The 20,726-nt window shown below is 40.2% G+C and overlaps 2 protein-coding genes and 1 long non-coding RNA gene across 5 annotated transcripts in view; 2 read left to right on the top strand and 1 right to left on the bottom strand.

Annotated features, from left to right (window-relative positions):
• The first annotated feature begins 8,812 nt into the window (after positions 1–8,812).
• On the top strand, positions 8,813–9,507 carry LOC116801810. The gene is made up of 2 exons (XR_004362239.1): positions 8,813–8,978; positions 9,044–9,507. It is a non-coding gene; the product is annotated as an uncharacterized LOC116801810 (long non-coding RNA).
• LOC6620428 (iron-sulfur protein NUBPL) lies at positions 9,435–10,476 on the bottom strand. Its single transcript, XM_002044600.2, has 2 exons — positions 10,284–10,476; positions 9,435–10,229 (listed from the first exon to the last, which is right to left on the bottom strand). Exons 1-2 carry the CDS (start codon positions 10,453–10,455, stop codon positions 9,520–9,522), a joined length of 882 nt encoding a protein of 293 aa, XP_002044636.1. The 5' UTR covers positions 10,456–10,476; the 3' UTR covers positions 9,435–9,519.
• A 1,921-nt stretch (positions 10,477–12,397) lies between these two features.
• The window catches only part of LOC6620427 (ionotropic receptor 40a), a 57,766-nt gene continuing 49,437 nt past the window's right edge, over positions 12,398–20,726 (top strand). For 2 of the 3 annotated variants that reach the window (XM_032720932.1, XM_032720944.1), the window contains exons 1-5: positions 12,398–12,468; positions 16,882–17,184; positions 17,248–17,816; positions 17,878–18,141; positions 18,199–18,622. In XM_032720932.1, the coding sequence (XP_032576823.1) occupies positions 17,082–17,184; positions 17,248–17,816; positions 17,878–18,141; positions 18,199–18,622 (1,360 nt within the window). In that variant the 5' untranslated portion in view covers positions 12,398–12,468; positions 16,882–17,081. Of the gene's footprint in view, positions 12,469–16,881; positions 17,185–17,247; positions 17,817–17,877; positions 18,142–18,198; positions 18,623–19,323; positions 20,145–20,726 lie in introns of those variants that run through there. The other variant, XM_002044599.2, reaches the window with a different exon arrangement.

Here is a 20,726-nt window from a genome sequence, read left to right as displayed (position 1 = left end):
GTGAATCAAGTTCAACATCAATCCTGTTTTCCTTGCTGGCTGAAGAACCCAGCCCAGACGCGTTTTTTGAAGCAGGGGCAGTCCTGGCAACAACTTTATCTGACCTACGCACAGCAGCTCATAAAACAGGCTAGCTCCTATTAACAGGTCAACACGTTGAGCTTTATAAAAATCCGGGTCGGCGAGCCGCAGGTTTTCTGGAATCTTCCAGTCCCCAATGTCCAAATTAAAACTTGGCTGCCGATCCGTGATATTGGGAGCGATAACTGCTGTTATGCTCGTTAAGAAATCCGAAGCGACAGACCGAATTGCAATTCCTACCGAGAATCCATCAGTCGCGAAATTGGAATCCCCGATTCCAGTGACGGAGCCGGACGACCTCGACCTTTTCAGTTGCAGTTGATTTGCAAACCGAGAGGTGACCAAGTGCAGTTGAGAGTCAGAATCTAACAAGGCCCTGCAGGGAACGAACAGTCCCGACCGATTCTGCACTAGAACGGTGACAGTGGCTAGCAGCACAAGGTCACTACCGAGATCCTGGGCAATTAGAGTAGAAGAAGTCGAAAGCGGGGCAGAAGTCTCAGTGTGGGAGCTTGAAGACACCGGAACATGTGGCTGCGAGGAAGGCGGACCATCCAGATGGAGCAGCGTATGATGCCTGATTCCACAGGTGCGGCAGCGGCTCGAGCTGCATTGCCGTAGCTGATGACCTGCCTTTAGGCAATTTAGGCAAAGTGCTAGTCTCTTTGCCTCGCGCAGCCGATCTACTGGCGCTAAGTCTCTAAATTGCGGGCAATAATATATGGCATGCTCTGCACTATGGCAAAGCATGCAACCAAGAGAATTTTGGGTGGTAGCAACTAGCGTCGAACGATCTCTGCCCACCTGAACGCCTGGCGCATAGGTTGCCATGGCGCAACCCACGGCCTCCAAAGTCCTACATCGCTGCTCCAGGAATGCAGCCATCGATTCCCACGACGGAATAAGGTTGGCAAAGACCGGATCCTCCAGGCGCTCCTCCCACTTAGCTTGGCTCGCCGCATCCAGCTTTTGCAGCAGCACTTGCACTATGATGCAGCCAGCGATTTGCTCAGTGGTGCCCAAACGTTGAGTGCGGCGCGAAATGCACATTGCGTTTGGCTATTTCCGCGCGCACACTAGCCTTGAATTCAACGATGAATTCATCAAAAGACTCGCTCATTTCACTGCCAATTTCGTCGAAATCACATTCCTCCAGTTCTGTATGCAGAACATTGAAGGCACCTTGCAGCTCAACAATCTGCTCCAGCCTCACCGTAAGAGTGGGTTCGTCGTATCCGCTAAGCGTCTCATTAGACAGCGACGTTTGTAGCCTCTGCAACCTGCTGAACAGCGCATTGGCTTTGCGCTTTAAAAAGGTCACCCTTTTTTTTCACCTTCAGCGGGCATGCTGAAGGCAATAGATGCCGAAAATGCAAGCGGGGTCAATGCACGTAACGATATATGTAGCAATGTATGTATATATGCAATGCTAGCTCGCTTAAACACAGCCACTATCACCGAAATCTCCACTCACTTGTCCAACCGATTGCGATTTAATGTATTTATATTTATTTATAAACGGGATAAGTGCATTAATAAATGCATGCAAATTAACACTATCACGTCGGGGTCACCAATGTTTAGCTATTGAGCTTTTTCAATAGCTGTTGCGAATAATAAAAAACCGAAGAAAGTTTGTTTTTATTACGACACTTTTTATTTTGCGAATTGTTATTCTTTTACGATAGCGATAATTGAATGCGTAAGTTTGGTCTTTTCCGAAACACGAAGAATTGGCAACTGGCGGGCAGACAGCCGAAATGCAGCGCCCAAGCTTAACGTAGGTAGCTAACAACAACAAACAAGGAATGAGCGCCGTACAGATAAATGCGTGCGAGAGCAGCGGTTTGCACTATGGGCTACATAGTTCCGCAAGTAGATCGCTCTGTCCCTGTCTCGCATACTTCTGTAAGTTGTGTGTGTTGGTGCTGCTCAGAGTCCCGGTTGATGGCATAGGCGTAGTACGGGAAGTCTGCAGGGGAACACTGAAAGTGGTAACTCGCGCGCTGCACCAACCGCAGCATCATATGAGTACCCTCTTGTATGTGTGCGACGGTGAGCCCAGGATGACGAATTCCATTACAAAATTTGTATGTATGCAAATACTCGTTGCAGTGAGGGGTAAGTATTTGCGAATTTGGAGCTAGCAATTACATCCACGTACGGCGACTTTACGATGAACACACTTCGACGAAGCTCAAGCACCGGTTTGTCAGGACAAACAGCTGTTGGCCAATCTCTTTCAGGCTCCGTAAGATAGGCGGGTCCATGCGACCAGAGTGACGATTCGCTAAGCTCAGACGGCAGGGATCCTCTGGATAAGATGTCAGCCGGATTTAACGCTGTTGGAACATACCGCCAAGCCGTGACATCTGTCAGCTCCTGAATGGCAGCAACCCTATTTGCCACAAATATGTTGAACCTGGCGGGCTCATCTCGGATCCAGGAAAGTGCCACCGTCGAGTCGCACCAACAATAGTAGCGTCCTTTAATTACTTTCAAGCCAACTATTTCCCTCATGATTTTAGCCAGAAGATCCGCACCACAAAGCTCCAGCTTTGGTACTGTTATGGTCTTCAACGGAGCTATGCGCGACTTCGAACAAAGCAAATGGCTAAAACTTTGATTCCCTTTAGAAACCACATAAACGCAGGATCCATAGGCATCAATGCTTGCATCACAAAACCCATGCACCTCAAGACCAGACTCTGCGCTAAACACCAACCGAGGGAAACTAACATGACTTATTATTTCAATACTGCGACATATATCAAACCATTTCGTGTTATGAGTTTCCGGGAGGCTTTCATCCCAGGACAGCTTTTCCTTGCAGAGCTGCTGCAAAAAGACTTTACACCTTGTAATTACCGGACCGACCAGGCCGAGAGGATCGTAAAATTTAGCAATCGCAGACAAAACAGAGCGCCTGCAGGGTGTCAGTGACGACTGAAAGGCAGAGAACGAAAACAATTGCTGGTCGGAGGCGGGATCCCAAGCGAGACCTAAAGTTTTGGTGAAATCGCTACCATCTTCAAACTTCATGTATGACTCCTTGTCCTCGGCGGGCACACCCTCCAGCACAAGCGGAATGTTAGAGCACCATTTCCTTAGCTTGAGCTTGCCCTTCGCAAGAATGCCAGCCCTCTGTTGCATTATGCTGATAGCATCCTTTACCGTGCCTGAACCGGAGATAAGATCATCCACGTAGAAATCACGCCGAAGGATTTCTGATCCAATGGGAAACGATGCCTGCTCATCGATTGACAACTGCTGCATTGCCCTTACGGACAAGAAGGAGGCTGGTTTGGTGCCGAGACTGTGTCGAGTTTGTATACTTGACGGTCATCGATCTGGGAGTCCCTCCATACAATGCACTGCAAATAGCTATCTTCTTGCGAGACCCTTACACATCGGTACATTTTACATATGTCTCCTGTAACGGAAACTGGGTGTGAGCGAAATCGAATTAGGATGTGAAATAGCTTGGGCTGGATGACCGGGCCAGCCATTAACACATCGTTAAGCGAGTAACCAGTGGAAGTGGCAGCTGATCCGTCAAAGACAACGCGAAGCTTGGTGGTAGTGCTATCCTCCTTCATGACGCAATGATGTGGCAAAATGATGTGCCTCGGAGGCAGGCACAGGCGACATATGTCCCAGATCACGATATTCCTTCATGATCGCCGCATATTTAACCCTCAAGCCAGGGTGCTTTGTAAGCTTCCTTTCCAGCGACAAGAATCTGCGCAAAGCCTGAGGATAGGAATCTCCTAAAGAGTCCAAATGGAGTTTTAGCGGCAACCGTACCGAGTAATCGCCAGCTGGCAGTCGGGTGTAATTTTTAACAAAGTGGGCCTCGCAATCTAGCTCCTCCTTAGTGGCTTGAACTATTGGGCCGGGACAATTTTCTACCTCCCAAAAGCGCTGCAGAAGTGAATCAAGTTCAACATCAATCCTGTTTTCCTTGCTGGCTGAAGAACCCAGCCCAGACGCGTTTTTTGAAGCAGGGGCAGTCCTGGCAACAACTTTATCTGACCTACGCACAGCAGCTCATAAAACAGGCTAGCTCCTATTAACAGGTCAACACGTTGAGCTTTATAAAAATCCGGGTCGGCGAGCCGCAGGTTTTCTGGAATCTTCCAGTCCCCAATGTCCAAATTAAAACTTGGCTGCCGATCCGTGATATTGGGAGCGATAACTGCTGTTATGCTCGTTAAGAAATCCGAAGCGACAGACCGAATTGCAATTCCTACCGAGAATCCATCAGTCGCGAAATTGGAATCCCCGATTCCAGTGACGGAGCCGGACGACCTCGACCTTTTCAGTTGCAGTTGATTTGCAAACCGAGAGGTGACCAAGTGCAGTTGAGAGTCAGAATCTAACAAGGCCCTGCAGGGAACGAACAGTCCCGACCGATTCTGCACTAGAACGGTGACAGTGGCTAGCAGCACAAGGTCACTACCGAGATCCTGGGCAATTAGAGTAGAAGAAGTCGAAAGCGGGGCAGAAGTCTCAGTGTGGGAGCTTGAAGACACCGGAACATGTGGCTGCGAGGAAGGCGGACCATCCAGATGGAGCAGCGTATGATGCCTGATTCCACAGGTGCGGCAGCGGCTCGAGCTGCATTGCCGTAGCTGATGACCTGCCTTTAGGCAATTTAGGCAAAGTGCTAGTCTCTTTGCCTCGCGCAGCCGATCTACTGGCGCTAAGTCTCTAAATTGCGGGCAATAATATATGGCATGCTCTGCACTATGGCAAAGCATGCAACCAAGAGAATTTTGGGTGGTAGCAACTAGCGTCGAACGATCTCTGCCCACCTGAACGCCTGGCGCATAGGTTGCCATGGCGCAACCCACGGCCTCCAAAGTCCTACATCGCTGCTCCAGGAATGCAGCCATCGATTCCCACGACGGAATAAGGTTGGCAAAGACCGGATCCTCCAGGCGCTCCTCCCACTTAGCTTGGCTCGCCGCATCCAGCTTTTGCAGCAGCACTTGCACTATGATGCAGCCAGCGATTTGCTCAGTGGTGCCCAAACGTTGAGTGCGGCGCGAAATGCACATTGCGTTTGGCTATTTCCGCGCGCACACTAGCCTTGAATTCAACGATGAATTCATCAAAAGACTCGCTCATTTCACTGCCAATTTCGTCGAAATCACATTCCTCCAGTTCTGTATGCAGAACATTGAAGGCACCTTGCAGCTCAACAATCTGCTCCAGCCTCACCGTAAGAGTGGGTTCGTCGTATCCGCTAAGCGTCTCATTAGACAGCGACGTTTGTAGCCTCTGCAACCTGCTGAACAGCGCATTGGCTTTGCGCTTTAAAAAGGTCACCCTTTTTTTTCACCTTCAGCGGGCATGCTGAAGGCAATAGATGCCGAAAATGCAAGCGGGGTCAATGCACGTAACGATATATGTAGCAATGTATGTATATATGCAATGCTAGCTCGCTTAAACACAGCCACTATCACCGAAATCTCCACTCACTTGTCCAACCGATTGCGATTTAATGTATTTATATTTATTTATAAACGGGATAAGTGCATTAATAAATGCATGCAAATTAACACTATCACGTCGGGGTCACCAATGTTTAGCTATTGAGCTTTTTCAATAGCTGTTGCGAATAATAAAAAACCGAAGAAAGTTTGTTTTTATTACGACACTTTTTATTTTGCGAATTGTTATTCTTTTACGATAGCGATAATTGAATGCGTAAGTTTGGTCTTTTCCGAAACACGAAGAATTGGCAACTGGCGGGCAGACAGCCGAAATGCAGCGCCCAAGCTTAACGTAGGTAGCTAACAACAACAAACAAGGAATGAGCGCCGTACAGATAAATGCGTGCGAGAGCAGCGGTTTGCACTATGGGCATTGCAACTGCTACCACTGACTAATTTGGCTTATAATATTAAAGAATATGAGATATCATGCGGCTGCATGACCCAAAAACGATTGGTGAAGCGTAATCTGATTCGCTAGGTTGTATAAATTCAATACAATTTTTGATTAATTGCGAAATCCTTTGTTACACTGCCTAGAAAATCACTGTATCGATAATCGTTCTACTAACCGATTCACTGATCCACTAACTGTTTCATTAAATGTTTCACTCACTGTTTCGTTAACTTTTTCACAATCAATAGAACTGACTGTTTCACTCTTTGCTTTTCTATCTCATTCACTATTAAATGGTTTTACCGCAATCCGTCCCAAAGTATCTGGATCCAGTTTCAATTGGCACGCTTCCATGAAATCTCGTCTGAGAACTACATTATGTCTCATAGACCCGCCTGGGACCACGTATAAATAAAAATAACATTTTATTCTTTCTTTTATAATATAACATACGATTTTTCCAAATATTGTCAGTTGGCTTTTATTCAGTCCATACAAGTTTTCAGAAACGGATTGTAAATTAATTTCCTCGGATATACTGCTCAACTGTCTATGAGGCAATCTGCAAATAATGGGGTTTTACAGCTTTTGATGAAAAAAATTTTAACATGGCTTACATAACTGTTCTTGCGTTTCGGGCATTGTCCAACGAAGTGTTCAAACGTCCGGCAGGCAGAGCAGCATCCCGGCTCCCTCTTTAGCTTAAGGCACTCCTTGGCGAAGTGTGCTTTCGAATTGCAACGCAAATCCTTGTTGGTTGCACTTCCTCCGCGCATATACACTGCCGTCGTACTCCATTCTGACCTTTTTTTGCCAAGGCAAGTAGAGCTTGAAAACCATCGATGGTTGGCACTATCGATGGTTTTTTAAGAAAACATCGATACTATCGATAGTTAAAAAAAAAAAATGGAACTATAATTTAACGTGAACCGAAGTCTATATACCCTTGCAGAATAAAAATATATATTACAGTAGCCCTTTAGAAAAATGCAGAAAGGCCTGCAAATGAATTAAAATGCATTTTTTAAACAAAAACGTTTTATTTGCATCAATGCAAACTATTATTTAAATTAACAAAGTATTCAAAATATTTAGTAATAACAAAATAATATTTTTTTATATTCATAAGACAACAAGAGATCATTGTTTCTGGTCGTAGTAGCATGTCTACTACTTTTGGTTTAAGCGATGCTCTGCGGTCAGATACAATCTGACCAGCTTTACTGAAGGTTCTTTCAGATTCTGTTAAACTAGCCGGAATGCACAGGTACTTTTTACAAAGTTTGGTTATTGGCTTCAGACTCTCACTGTTTGCCTGAAAAGGGAAAAAGTCATGAATATTTAATTAAAAAAGTAAAAATGATATTCTTACCATCCAATAAGGGATCCTTATCCTCCGACTCATTAGGTCTCTCAAAATACGTCCTCTGCTCTGTTTGAGTGAACTTTATTTGAAATTTTCGTTTCTAAAAAAGTAAAGAAACTGTTCTTTTTTGTCTGGTGGTGTTGAAATATTAGGTGTGGAAGGAACTCGGGACAAACTTGAAAATATCTCCAACTCCAAAGCTTTCGCGGCTTGCTCTGAGTTCGATGTAAACAAAAAGTCATTTACTAAGTACGCGCTATTCCAACGCGTTGGAACTTCTTGTATAAGTCCATAGCGTGATTCAGAAGTTTGTGCATTTTTAAGGTTCTCTGTTGCGATTGAACTCGATTTGAAAAACGATACGATTCTCTTACACTTTGCTAGTAAGGGCACTATAGAATCTATTTTCAGGAAGTCTTGCTCTAATAGATTAATAGTATGCGAGACAACAGGTAAATGTTTAATTTTCACGCACGCTTATTTCATAGACGCATCGTTGTCTGTTACAATCGTTACTACCTTATTTAAAAGGTTCCACTCATTCAAAACGGCGCTGAGAGAGTTCGCAATATTACTAGGGGTAAGTTGGTAAGTTGCATCTACAAGTTTTTGCGTCGACAAAACTGCTGATTTAAGTTCATAGCATTCGTTAATGAAGTGGCACGTTATAGTGAGATACGTCTCATTAGCACGCGAGGTCCAACAATCAGTAGTAATGGATACATTGTCAACGTAAGTTAAATCCTCCTGCAACTTCAATTTTAAACCTTCATATTCCTAGGAATGTTTTCCTAGGATGGGTTTTACTGGGCAGCTTGTACCTCGGGTTTAGCTTTCGAATCAAATCGCAGAATCCAATGTCTTCAACAATAGAAAAGGGTTGGACATCCAGCGCGATCATACGCATTACTGCCTTGACCAGCTCCGTTTTTTTTTGCTAACCCATTTTTATAAGTGAGGTCAGTTTTTAGGAACCGTTCCAAACTAGTGCAAGGAGCAACCTTTGCAGCCTCCAGATATTAGGGATCTGCACGTTTTAAGTGATCCAATTTTGGAGTCGTGTTATCCACAGTTGTTAAAGGGTCTGAAATCAAGAACATAGTGGTTACTGAATATAAATTTAAAAAACACGTTTAAATGCATATTTTTGGCTACATGCACATTTGTATATACATACACATATGCACATTGTACGCGAACGAGTCTGATTGAGTGTTTGCATTAAAAGTACTTACTTTTCAAGTATTTATCCATATCCAACCTCTTCCAACACCACCAATCTTCTCAAATAGTTATTTCTTTTCTATAATCTGAAAAAGAACACTGTAATTTCCATTCCGTAGAAAATTTACCAAACTTACAAGTCTCTCTCTCTGTATCAAAGTGTTAGTGACGCCAGTTCGGATTGTTGGATTGTTTTCGAAAAGCATCGATGGTTTGAAAAAACTTAAAACCATCGATAGTATCGATAGTGCCATGGATGGTTTTCCAGCTCTAGAACTAGTGGCTCCCACGCCAGCACATTTACCAGGGAAGGGATTCTGAAGACAATAATTCTTGGAGTGCCCAAAAACAAAACACCTCTTTTCTGTGGCGCGCACGCTCTGTAGTTACTCGATGCCTGTTATTTTCAGTACTTTGTCGACATTCGATCCTTATTTTTGGTTTACGAAAAAAAAGTTTTGTCTTATCTTGTAGTTGATTGTCGTTTCGTCGTCTTCTTCAGAGATCGGTTCGTTTTGCCAATCCGGTTTTCTCGGGCAATATATTTTAATGACTTCAAGGCCAAGGTCAAGGTCTTTTGTTTCTGCTTTCTAAGATAATTTTCTGTGGAATTTTCGTAACGTAAGCACACGGGGATGAGTGAAGTTCAGGTTGGCCGTGTCGTTTGCGATGGAGGATATGGCATGCACTTAAGGATATACCAAAAGGCTTTGCAAAATATGATAGATGCAGAAATTCTGTCATAAGTATATTTAAGTTGTACATGAAGAATGTAGCTGTCACTTACTCTTAATCTTAGCTGTAAAGCATGTCATGGTTTTGGGTTTTTGTTGTTTAATGTAAATGCGGGAAACGAAACAACAGGTCCTTTCCCTAATAACTTTATTGGTTTTATCAGATCAGCATAACAAATGTAAGTAAAAAGTATTTTCGATATACACATTTTTTTTTTAATGTGCACTGTTATTTTGATTTTGTTTACATCTTTGTTCGGTAAGTATTTGTGTAATCTCCTCAGCCAATTGGGTAAATAGATTAGAGTACTTGCTGTCTGGATATTTTATTACAACAGGCACTCCACTCTCGTTGCTATCCGCTATTTGTGAGTCTAACGGAAGAGAAATTAGCTTGCGGGGTAGAGAGCTTATACGGCTGTCTTTAAAAAATTCCAATCGTTGATTACAGTTCTGACAAATGGTGTACTTCATATTCTCTACTACCCCAAATATGGGAACATTTAGCTTTTCGTACATCCTTGCACCTTTCAAGGTCACCTGAACAGCTGCAGTATGAGGTGTTGTTACAAGGATAACCCCAGTGATGGGTGTATGCTGGGATAGTGAGAGATGCACATCTCCAGTGCCCGGTGGAGTATCTATAACCAGGACATCTAAAAGTCCCCAATCAGTACCTTTTAACAGTCGTTGTATTGCTGACATTACAAGAGGACCTCGCCAGATAACAGAGGCCTCTACAGGTGTCAGCATGCCCATAGACAAGCACTTTACATTGTAGTTTTGCGGCGGGATCATCAAATTTTTATCATTCACACCCGGCTCACCATGGACATTCATTAAAAGTGGAATAGTTGGCCCGAAGATATCCCCGTCCAGCAATCCTACTCGTTTTCCCAGTCTTGCCAGGCTGCAGGCAAAATTAACTGTAAAAAGGACTACAATAACCGATGAATAGAAATATGTGAGTACACACACACCTGCCACGGTGCTTTTTCCTACACCACCCTTTCCAGAGGCAACGACTATAATATCTTGCACTCCAATAATCGGTTGCTTTTTAGGCAATCCCCGCGCCATTAAAGTCACCTGGGACCGAGTTAATTTCGTTGCGTAGGAGCGCCATATCGTGTTGATCAATAGAGGCTCCATTGTTATTAAACGATGAATTTATTTTGTATCTTAAAAATAAAACTCATAGTGGAAACAGCAGCGACAGTCTTATAGACGATTCTCACACATTTCCATCATTTATATTTTTCGATGTCACTTTTCGATAGTTTTCGATAGATCAATGAATATTCTTAGGAATTTAGAACTTTTCTTTGGGCGACTGATTGAGCAGCTTAAAAAAGGGAAAGCGAGGTTTTTTACTGGACGGTATATATTTGATTCCATTATTCCCCATCTAATGAATGTCTATAGCGAAGAGCTTGTTTGCGATAGGAATACCACGTTACACCAAGTAATTCAAATAAATCAGTCAAAACTCAACAGTGGAACAACAGTAGTAACAGCAGTAAAAGAATACTCGTAAATCGGTTTATTCTGTAAAAAGTCTCTGCCTACCGCTAACTTTGAAACTGTCAAATTTTTCGGCGAACCTTGTCAAGCTTGGATGAAGAACACTTTACGATTGTAGATCATTCATTTAAACTCATTTAATAAATATATTTAGCCACCTATATAATCCAAATATTTTTATTTAAAAAAAAAATTGTTTTATTGTGGCCCACTCTGATACAAAAAATAACATTTTTCTTGTATTTTTCGAACCTTAATAACTTCAAAACATTTTTCAAAAATTTGCGCGCTGCATGATTCGTAATTACTATTTGTCAAGGATTCGCTTGCATTTCTTACAATTTAAAATGTAAGAAAGGATACACTTATACCAAAGACACTAGAATTCTAGTGTCTTTGCTTATACACTTTTATATACAATATTCCATTAATTCTACACATGTATATGGTTATTACCAAAGACACTAGAATAACCAGATGCGTACCGCCATACAATTTTGTGGCACACGATTTTTTTGGCATTGCTCTAGAGGTGGCTCCAGGCTCTCTCGAATTTTTGTTCAAGGGCGAGAGAGCGGAGAGCTCAACAGCGAACAGCTCTTTTCTACGCATACAATGACAGCAGACAACTGTATATGTGCTCACGTATGCTCATGCATTGCAAATTTGACAAAATATGCCCTTCACCTTAGAAGTTCTTAGACTTTAAATGTATATTATTTTTGATCAATGGGCACCATTTGAAAAATTATTGTTTTGCATTTCTTTAACGTTATTATTATTTAAATATAGCTTAGAAATGGTAATACCCGAATCTATGTACATAATATACCAAAACAAATTTCAAAAATAATTTATATCAGAATATTTGTCACTAGAGAATTCAGCTTGCGACGTGTGAAAAATTAATAAGGCAATGATTGTTGAGTGCTTTTGTCCACACTTCGTACCACTTTTGCAATAAACAGTTTTCATATTTTTATTTATTTTATACATTTTTATTACTTAATAGACTCGGACTTCGGGAAACAAAAGGCACCAACTGATCTTTTTTTAATATTTGTATTTGAAAAATATTTAAAAATAATAAAAAACAAATGTGTATAAAAAAATTTATTGTTGAGCAATGCATTAAGTGCACAAATGAAAGTAGTGCTTTCCCAATGAGAGCTGGAGTCCCACAGGGCAGTGTTCACGGACCGCTACTATATTCCTTGTACACTGCTGATATCCCTTGCCCGAGTTTCGAACACATGGCAGCACCGAACAGGACTCTTATTGCAACCTATGCAGATGACATCGCAGTTGTATATAACTCTAGGGACAGCAGAGAGGCAGCTAACGGACTACAAGAATATATTAATGCTCTGGCAGCCTGGTGTAAACGGTGGTACCTAAAAATAAACCCACTGAAAACAACAAATCCATGCTTCACATTAAAAACGCTTATCCGGAACACCCCTCCAATTCGGCTAGAAGGAGCACTCTTTCGATGAGGTGCAAAAGAGCTGTGTATGCGCACTCTATCGTACCGATATGGTTGTAAGGGATCCAGATTTGGGGAATTGCAGCCAAATCGAATTATAATCGTATCCAGGTGATGCAAAATCGAGCATTACAACAAATAACCAACTGTCCCTGGTATGTAACTCTACACTCTATAAAGACCTCAATATTCACACAGTTGAGACACAAATTGGGAGACATACAAGTCGATATAGTGACAGATTACTGAGCCATAGCAGTCTTCTTGCAAGACGTCTCATCCCCGCTCGACCTCTGAGACGACTCAAACGGCAAGGCTTCGTCAAGACAATTGGGCAAAAGTAAAAACTCTTCAATTATGTTCCTACTTCACTTATTTTATTTTTATAGTGTTTGGTAATTCATAAGTATATTTCTCCACACAGTGATGTTAAGATACAATATTATGTTATACGGACTCTTCACTTAATAAATATTAATAAAAAAAGTCTGGTAGACTCAAACTCGTCGATGGTAGACGAGTTGCTGGACAGACTGACCCACAGAGGTATACTTTGCCAAGGCTATGCTGACGATATTGTATTTATAGCCAGAAGTAAATATGAGGAAACACTCTGCGATATCATTCAACTGGGCTTCAATATGACCAGCGAATGGTGCAAGGAAGTAAGAAGAAGTGTGCCTAAATCCTAGCAAAACTGTTATTGTTCCTTTCACTAATAGGTACAAGCTACAGAGAATGAAGGCAATAACCTTGTCAGAATGTAGCATAGATGCCAGCAAAGAAGTTAAGTATCTTGGGATAACCCTCGACTCAAAACTTAGCGTCAAAACGCATGTCGATAACACAATTGATAAGTGCACCAGAGCACTTTTCACGTGTAGGAAAATTGCTGGAAAGTCGTGGGGAACCTCACCACGCATAATAAGATGGCTGTACGTCATGGTAGTCAGACCCATACTAACCTATGGGGTAATAGCCTGGGGTGATAGAGCACGCCCTAGCACCACTAAGGTGAAACTTCATAAGCTCCAAAGAATGGCCTGCATATGCATGACAGGAGCCATACTTTTTTTTAGACCTGTAAGGGTATTCTAGTTTAAGGTAAAATTGAGGAGAAGCCTCAGTGTCTTAAAAATATGTGAGTGTATTTTGGGAGATCATTGCTCTTGGATGCCCTTGGCGCTGCTTCAGAGACAGCACGCAAAACTGCTTACTTAGGCAAGGCTTTAAGATGTTTAAGTCGATAAGTGCCGTTGCCAAAGAATTACTTATTAGAACGCATACAGCGCTTAAATGGAATGTATGGAAAGCAATTAAGTTGTTTGTGGTTCTGCCATATGATTGAATTGACAGGTTTGGGTTGAACCAAAGACACTAGAATAACAAGATGCGTAACGGCCATACATTGGTTTGGCCAAAGACACTAGAATAACAAGATGGCACGCGATTTTTTGGCTGTGGCTCTAGAGGTGGCTCCAGGCTCTTTTAAGTTTTTGTTCGAGAGAGAAAGAGCGGAGAGCGCTACAGCAAACAGCTCTTTTCTACGCATACAGTGATAGCATACAACTGTATGTGTGCACACGTATGCTCATGTATTGTAAATTTGACAAAATATACCCTTCACCTTAGAAGTTCGTTGACTTTAAATCTATATTATTTTTTATAAATTGGCACCATGCGAAAAATTGATGTTTTGCATTACCTTAACGTTATTATTATTTAAATAAAGCTTAGAAATAGTAATAGACGAATCTATGTACATCACAAAATAAATTTCGAAAATGACTTTATATTAGAATACTTGTCATTAGGGTATTCAGCTTGCGGCGTGAGAAAAATTAATAAGGCAATGATTGTTGAGTGCTTGTGTCCGCACTTCGTGCCTGACTATATGACTTTTGCAACGAACTGTTTTCATATTCTTATTTATTTTATTAATTTTTATTTTCTACTACGTATTATTATTTTTTATGAAATATTATTATGAAATATTATTATTTTTATTATTTATTAATAAAATTATTATTTTTATTATTTATTAATAAAATTATTATTTTTTTATGAAATTAAAAAATAATTATTATTTTTATGAAATATTTATTTCTCAATGTTATGTCTTATTTTTGGAAAATTTATGTTTCAAATTACAGTAGTTATAATAATTTCCTTTGTATTTGCTTTCATTATTTAGTATACTTATTAAGTCATTTGACTTAATATGATGTATGTAAATGAACCATTTTTATTATTTAAGTTGCGATAAATGCAGATCGGTAATTTTAAAAGAAACCGAGCATTTAACAGCTCCATCAAAGCTTTTCAAACATGAGAAAAACTACTCAATAGACTCGGACTTCGGGAAATTAAAGGCACCATCTGATTTATTTTTTAATATTTGCAAAATACACATTAAAGTTTTCGAAAATATTTTTAAAAATAAAAAACAAATGTGTATAAAAAAATGTATTGTTGAGCAATGCATTAAGTTCACAAATGAAAGTAGTGCCTTCTCATTATGGTTTTATGAAAATAATGAATGTTATGCACATAGAACAGATTTGTTAAACCAACTTATAAAAGTTTTGCTTTTTAAGCATTGCAAGTGGACTGTGATGATAGCTGATAAACAAAAAAAGCAAGCTAAGCTCAGCATTCTATCTCATAAATAAAAAAAATGTATATTTAAATAATTGGCGACTGAAAACTGGACGCAAAATATAAAAAAAAAAACAATAGTTAGAAAAATTAATTGGGGAACATGGAAATGTTTTAATGTTATACATTAAAATATTTCAAGTCGACTCGAAGGCCTAATTAATATAGGACCCCATTACAATTCTAATGGCCTCCCCGTGGTGTTCCCTGGGTACCGAATATTACATATATTACAAATAATTAATTAATATAACATAATATAAATAAAATAAGAATAAAATATAAATATGTAAACGGTAGCTAATTCGAGCGGCGATTTTAACAAGCGAATATAAAAAACTTTAAAATTAGAATAGTCAGGGAATTTTTATTTTATTTCATCATATTGCTACGAAATTGGCCACAACTCCAAATATGTAAATTCGTTTCTTCGATCAGAATTGATTTCGGCCCGAAAATCGTCTTCTAGCATAACACGCACACATATACGCGTTCTCGTCTCTTGTTTTTACTCACACAAGCAAGCAAATTCTATTTTTACATTTCTTACGCGCTCAGCGTAAGCGAGCGGAAAGAGAGCAATTTTGGCCTTCACCAAACAAGTGGCTGCATAGTGCCAAACCCATGTATGGCCGTTACGCATCTTGTTATTCTAGTGTCTTTGGTTTGGCACTATGCAGCCACTTTTTTGGTGAAGGCCAAATTTGCTCTCTTTCCGCTCGCTCACGCTGAGAGCATAAGAAATCTAAAAATAGAATTTGCTTGCTTGTGTGAGTAAAAACAAGAGACGAGAACGCGTATATGTGTGCGTGTTGTGCTAGAAGACGATTTTCGGGCCGAAATCAATTCTGATCGAAGAAACGAATTTACATATTTGGAGTTGTGGCCAATTTCGTAGCAATATGATGATATAAAATAAAAATTCCCTGACTATTATAATTTTAAAGTTTTTTAAATTCGTTTGTTAAAATCGCCGCTCGAATACCGCTTACATATTTATAATTATGTTGAAAATTTATGTTGAAAAAAATACTTTTATTTGTCCACTAATGCTCAACAATTTATTATTTATTATTATTTCATTTAATTTCATAAAAGAATAATAATTTTATTAATAAATAATAAAAATAATAATATTTCATAAAAAATAATAATACGTAGTAGAAAATAAAAATTAATAAAATAAATAAAAATATGAAAACAGTTCGTTGCAAAAGTCATATCGTCAGGCACGAAGTGCGGACACAAGCACTCAACAATCATTGCCTTATTAATTTTTCTCACGCCGCAATCTGAATACCCTAATGACAAGTATTCTAATATAAAGTCATTTTCGAAATTTATTTTGTGATGTACATAGATTCGTCTATTACTATTTCTAAGCTTTATTTAAATAATAATATCGTTGAGGCAATGCAAAACAAGAATTTTTCGCATGGTGCCAATTGATAAAAAAATAATATAGATTTACAGTCAACGAACTTCTAAGGTGAAGGGCATATTTTGTCAAATTTACAATACATGAGCATACGTGTGCACACATACAGTTGTATGCTATCACTGTATGCGTAGAAAAGAGCTGTTTGCTGTAGCGCTCTCCGCTCTTTCTCTCTCGAACAAAAACTCAGGAGAGCCTGGAGCCACCTCTAGAGCCACGGCCAAAAAATCGCGTGCCAAAAATTTGTATGGCCGTTACGCATCTTGTTATTCTTGTGTCTTTGGTTGAACAAAGGTTACAATTATAAATTTCAGTATTGAACAATTATAAATCTTTAATGTTAGACGATTGTATTTTTGTTTTATGTAAACAAATTTTGTGCTTACATAATTTTTGTAAGCTAAACTAGTAAAAAGAAGTGCGAAACTTAGTGCTCTTAACAATACTTACCTTTTAACCCTCTTTCTTACAGTCTAAAATAAAATCGATTTTTAGCTATGTGCACTCTTAATAGCTTTTTAAGCTGTCCGAGTTGTCAGTTCCGTACATCTAAATGCTCCTTTGAGACGTTTGACATTTGATATATAGAAGTTGATGCCATAATTGGACACCTAATAATTCTCAAAAAAAGTATATAAAACAGGAGCAATAGCCCTGCTCCGCTGATTCAAGATGCATACGTTTCTGGCATTGGGCCTGCTGTCCTACCTTTTGGGATTGCTAAACAGTACAAGGCTGACTTTTATTGCTAACGATGAGTCAGACACTGCAATAGGTTTGTACACAAGTTATTCTCATTTTTTGTAAGCAAAAAGTTTTCATAGCCTTTGTCTTCTAGCGCTCACCCAAATTATAAGAGGCTTGCAACAACCTTCTCTTGCTATATTGGCGCTACCAAGCCTCGCTCTTTCTGACGGAGTTTGTCAGAAAGAGCGCAGCGTTTATCTTGACGATTTTCTGCAGCGTCTTCATCGCAGTAACTACAAGTCGGTGGTATTCAGCCAGACGGAGCTCTTTTTTCAACACATTGAGGAAAACCTTCAAGGTGCAAACGAGTGCATCAGCCTGATTTTGGACGAGCCCAACCAGCTGTTGAATAGCCTCCACGATCGTCATCTTGGACATCGCTTAAGCCTATTTATTTTCTATTGGGGAGCACGCTGGCCACCCAGCTCCCGTGTAATTCGTTTCAGAGAGCCGCTTCGAGCGGTAGTCGTAACTCGTCCTCGCAAGAAGGCCTTCCGCATCTACTACAACCAGGCTAGGCCTTGTAGCGACAGTCAGTTACAGTTGGTTAATTGGTACGACGGCGATAACCTTGGTCTGCAACGAATTCCCCTTCTTCCGACTGCATTATCCGTGTACGCCAACTTTAAAGGTCGTACCTTTCGGGTGCCTGTATTTCATGTAACGCTTTTTGGCTTGAAACAACAATGCAGGTCCTAATCTATGCTATATTTGATTGCAGTCTCCGCCGTGGTTTTGGGTAACGTATTGCAATAACAGCTTCGAAGAGGACGAGGAGTTGAACAGCCTAGACAGCATAGAGAAAAGAAAGGTTCGGGTCACGGGTGGTCGCGATCACCGCCTACTCATGCTGCTATCTAAGCATATGAACTTTCGGTTTAAGTATATCGAAGCACCCGGTCGAACCCAGGGCTCAATGAGGTCAGAAGATGGCAAGGATTCGAACGACAGTTTCACAGGAGGCATTGGATTGCTGCAAAGTGGAGTAAGTGGTTCTGAGCCTATTCTTAAACAGTTAAATTAAGATATTTTGGCTCAACAGCAAGCAGAATTTTTTTTGGGAGATGTCGGTCTAAGCTGGGAACGGCGGAAGGCCATCGAGTTTTCTTTTTTCACACTGGCTGATTCAGGAGCGTTTGCTACACACGCTCCCAGACGCCTTAATGAGGCCCTCGCCATTATGCGCCCGTTTAAGCAAGACATCTGGCCCCATCTAATCCTTACGATAATTTTCTCCGGACCTATTTTTTATGGCATTATTGCCCTGCCTTATATTTGGCGTCGACCATGGGTAAACTCAGATGTGGAACATCTCGGAGAATTATGTATCCACATGACGTATTTAAAAGAGATAACCCCACGCTTATTAAAGCTCAAACCCAGAACTGTGATGTCTGCCTATCAGATGCCCCACCAACTTTTTCAGAAGTGCATATGGTTCACTTTACGTCTGTTTTTAAAACAATGTAAGTAATAATTATTTTTAAGATAATATTTCTTAGGTAATCAATTTAATTAATCTATCAGCTTTGTTCCGAGCTTTAACTTTACAGTTATAGCTCCCGTTACTCAGGCAGTGGGTGTGTTATTATATTATAAAAGCAGAATTGTCAGATTTGATAGAATTTCTTCCTTCGCGTTTTACTGCCTAATGATCCCTATAAGTGCTAGTGCCTTTCGCCTTTTTGTTCTAAAGGTCCTGTATTTCAAAATGGATTTATTACATAGCTTCTGTTTCCTATCATTATAGCCGTTACTAGTAGAGTAAGAGGGTATACTAGATTCTTTAAAAGTATGTAACAGGCAGAAGGAAACGTTTAAATTGTATAAATTATATATATATTCTTTATCAGGATCAATAGCCGAGTCGATCTAGCCATGTCCGTCTGTCCGTATGAACGTCGAGATCTCAGGAACTATAAAAGCTTCAACCTTATAGTTCAGAATACAGATTCTAGATACAAAGACGCAGCGCAAGTTGGTTGAAGTCATGTTGTCACACCGACTCTATTTTTTTTTCACATTTCTATAAGTCTTGTAAATTTCTATAGATTTTCCAAAAACTTTTTGACACGCCCACTCCAACGCCCTAAAACCGAACCAAACTGCCACTCCCACATTTTGATAAAATATTATTATATCAAGATTTTACGTTACCTTATTCCAGCCATACTCCTACGCGGTATCAAATTCGAATTTAATATTTTGTGCCTATGTAAAAATATTTTTTATGTACTTATCCGCAACGGGACTTATTTTGCACCAGCAATGATTGAGAACAGGTATCTTCGAACAGGTATCCTGATCATCCCTCCAGACAGGGTGGTGGATTCTGTGCGGAAGCCTTGTGCAAATCTCTACCCAAGCTATTCTCTAAATTGTCGGCTATCCCTAAGCTTTTTGGTCCGCTTATTTTTAGTTTATTTGTTAATGACCTTCCTTAGTAATAAATCATTCTCGTGTACTTATTCAACTATTGTCAAAAGGTCAGTGCTTGGTTTTTTAAAAAGGTGTTCAAAGGAATTTGATGATCCTGACACGGACAAAACCTTTATTTCGCTAGTCCGTCCGATTCCTGAGTATGGATCACCTGTTTGGAGATCTCAATCCGTAGTTAACTCGGACCGTATTGAATCGGTCCAAAAAGCTTCTTACTGTTAGCCTTGCGGCGCCCAAGTGGGGATGCAAACCTTATGTTACCTCCGTATTCCAGTAGACTAATTTTAATTAGTTCCCTTCCCTAGCTAACCGTAAACCTATGCTTGCAACAGCCTTCACTTGTAAACTTATTCGTGGTGAAGTTGATAGTCCCGACTTGGTAAGGTAGATGGTAAAGTAGCCAAGTATATTCACTAGAAACCACATACTCCCAATCTTAAATCATTGTAGACCTAACTATGTGGTCAGATTGAGACGCCAGACAACTGGCGGTAGCACCAAACCGAACCCGTCGGATCGTCTAGCTTCAAATCGAATGATCGTGTTTTTTTCTGCGCTCCGAATTTATTTTTGCTTTTGGTAAATCCAGCTGGGTTTTTTTTTTATAAATACTTGTATAATATTTTCTAAAAATAATTATAATTATATTTTCTAAACATACATAAATATTTCATTTCCGTTAGCTTCGCGACTGAATCTCTCTTGATTTGTGAATTTGTCTCGTGAGTTGTGAGTTTAAGCAAACTAAATTTTTTGCTTTTCTGCCGTTGTGTTTTGTTATGTCTCTATTTCTTGCGTTGTTCGCTCTGCATTTTTGTGTTGTTTTTGTATGCACATAAACTGCTGCACTGTGCACCCACTCTCTCGCTCTCCGACAAAAAATCTAAAGATCTAAGCGTGTAAACTGCTCTCTTGCGGTACTTTTAACAGCTCGTTTGCAAGTTTTCCGCCAAAATAATCTCTGCTTGTACATACTCTGCCCGGTTATACCAAATCCATAGCTTGCGATCAGTTTGACACCTGTTATGTTTTTATGCCTCCTAAAAACCTCCTCTTGCATAAGAATAATTCGACTGGCGGGCAATATACTTGGCCATAGGTCTCTGTCACATGAACTCCCACAGGTCTACA

The sequence above is a fragment of the Drosophila sechellia genome, chromosome 2L (assembly GCF_004382195.2).
Source record: "Drosophila sechellia strain sech25 chromosome 2L, ASM438219v1, whole genome shotgun sequence".
Classification (NCBI taxonomy): domain Eukaryota; kingdom Metazoa; phylum Arthropoda; class Insecta; order Diptera; family Drosophilidae; genus Drosophila; species Drosophila sechellia.
This window is presented reverse-complemented; position numbering and strand designations above follow the sequence as displayed.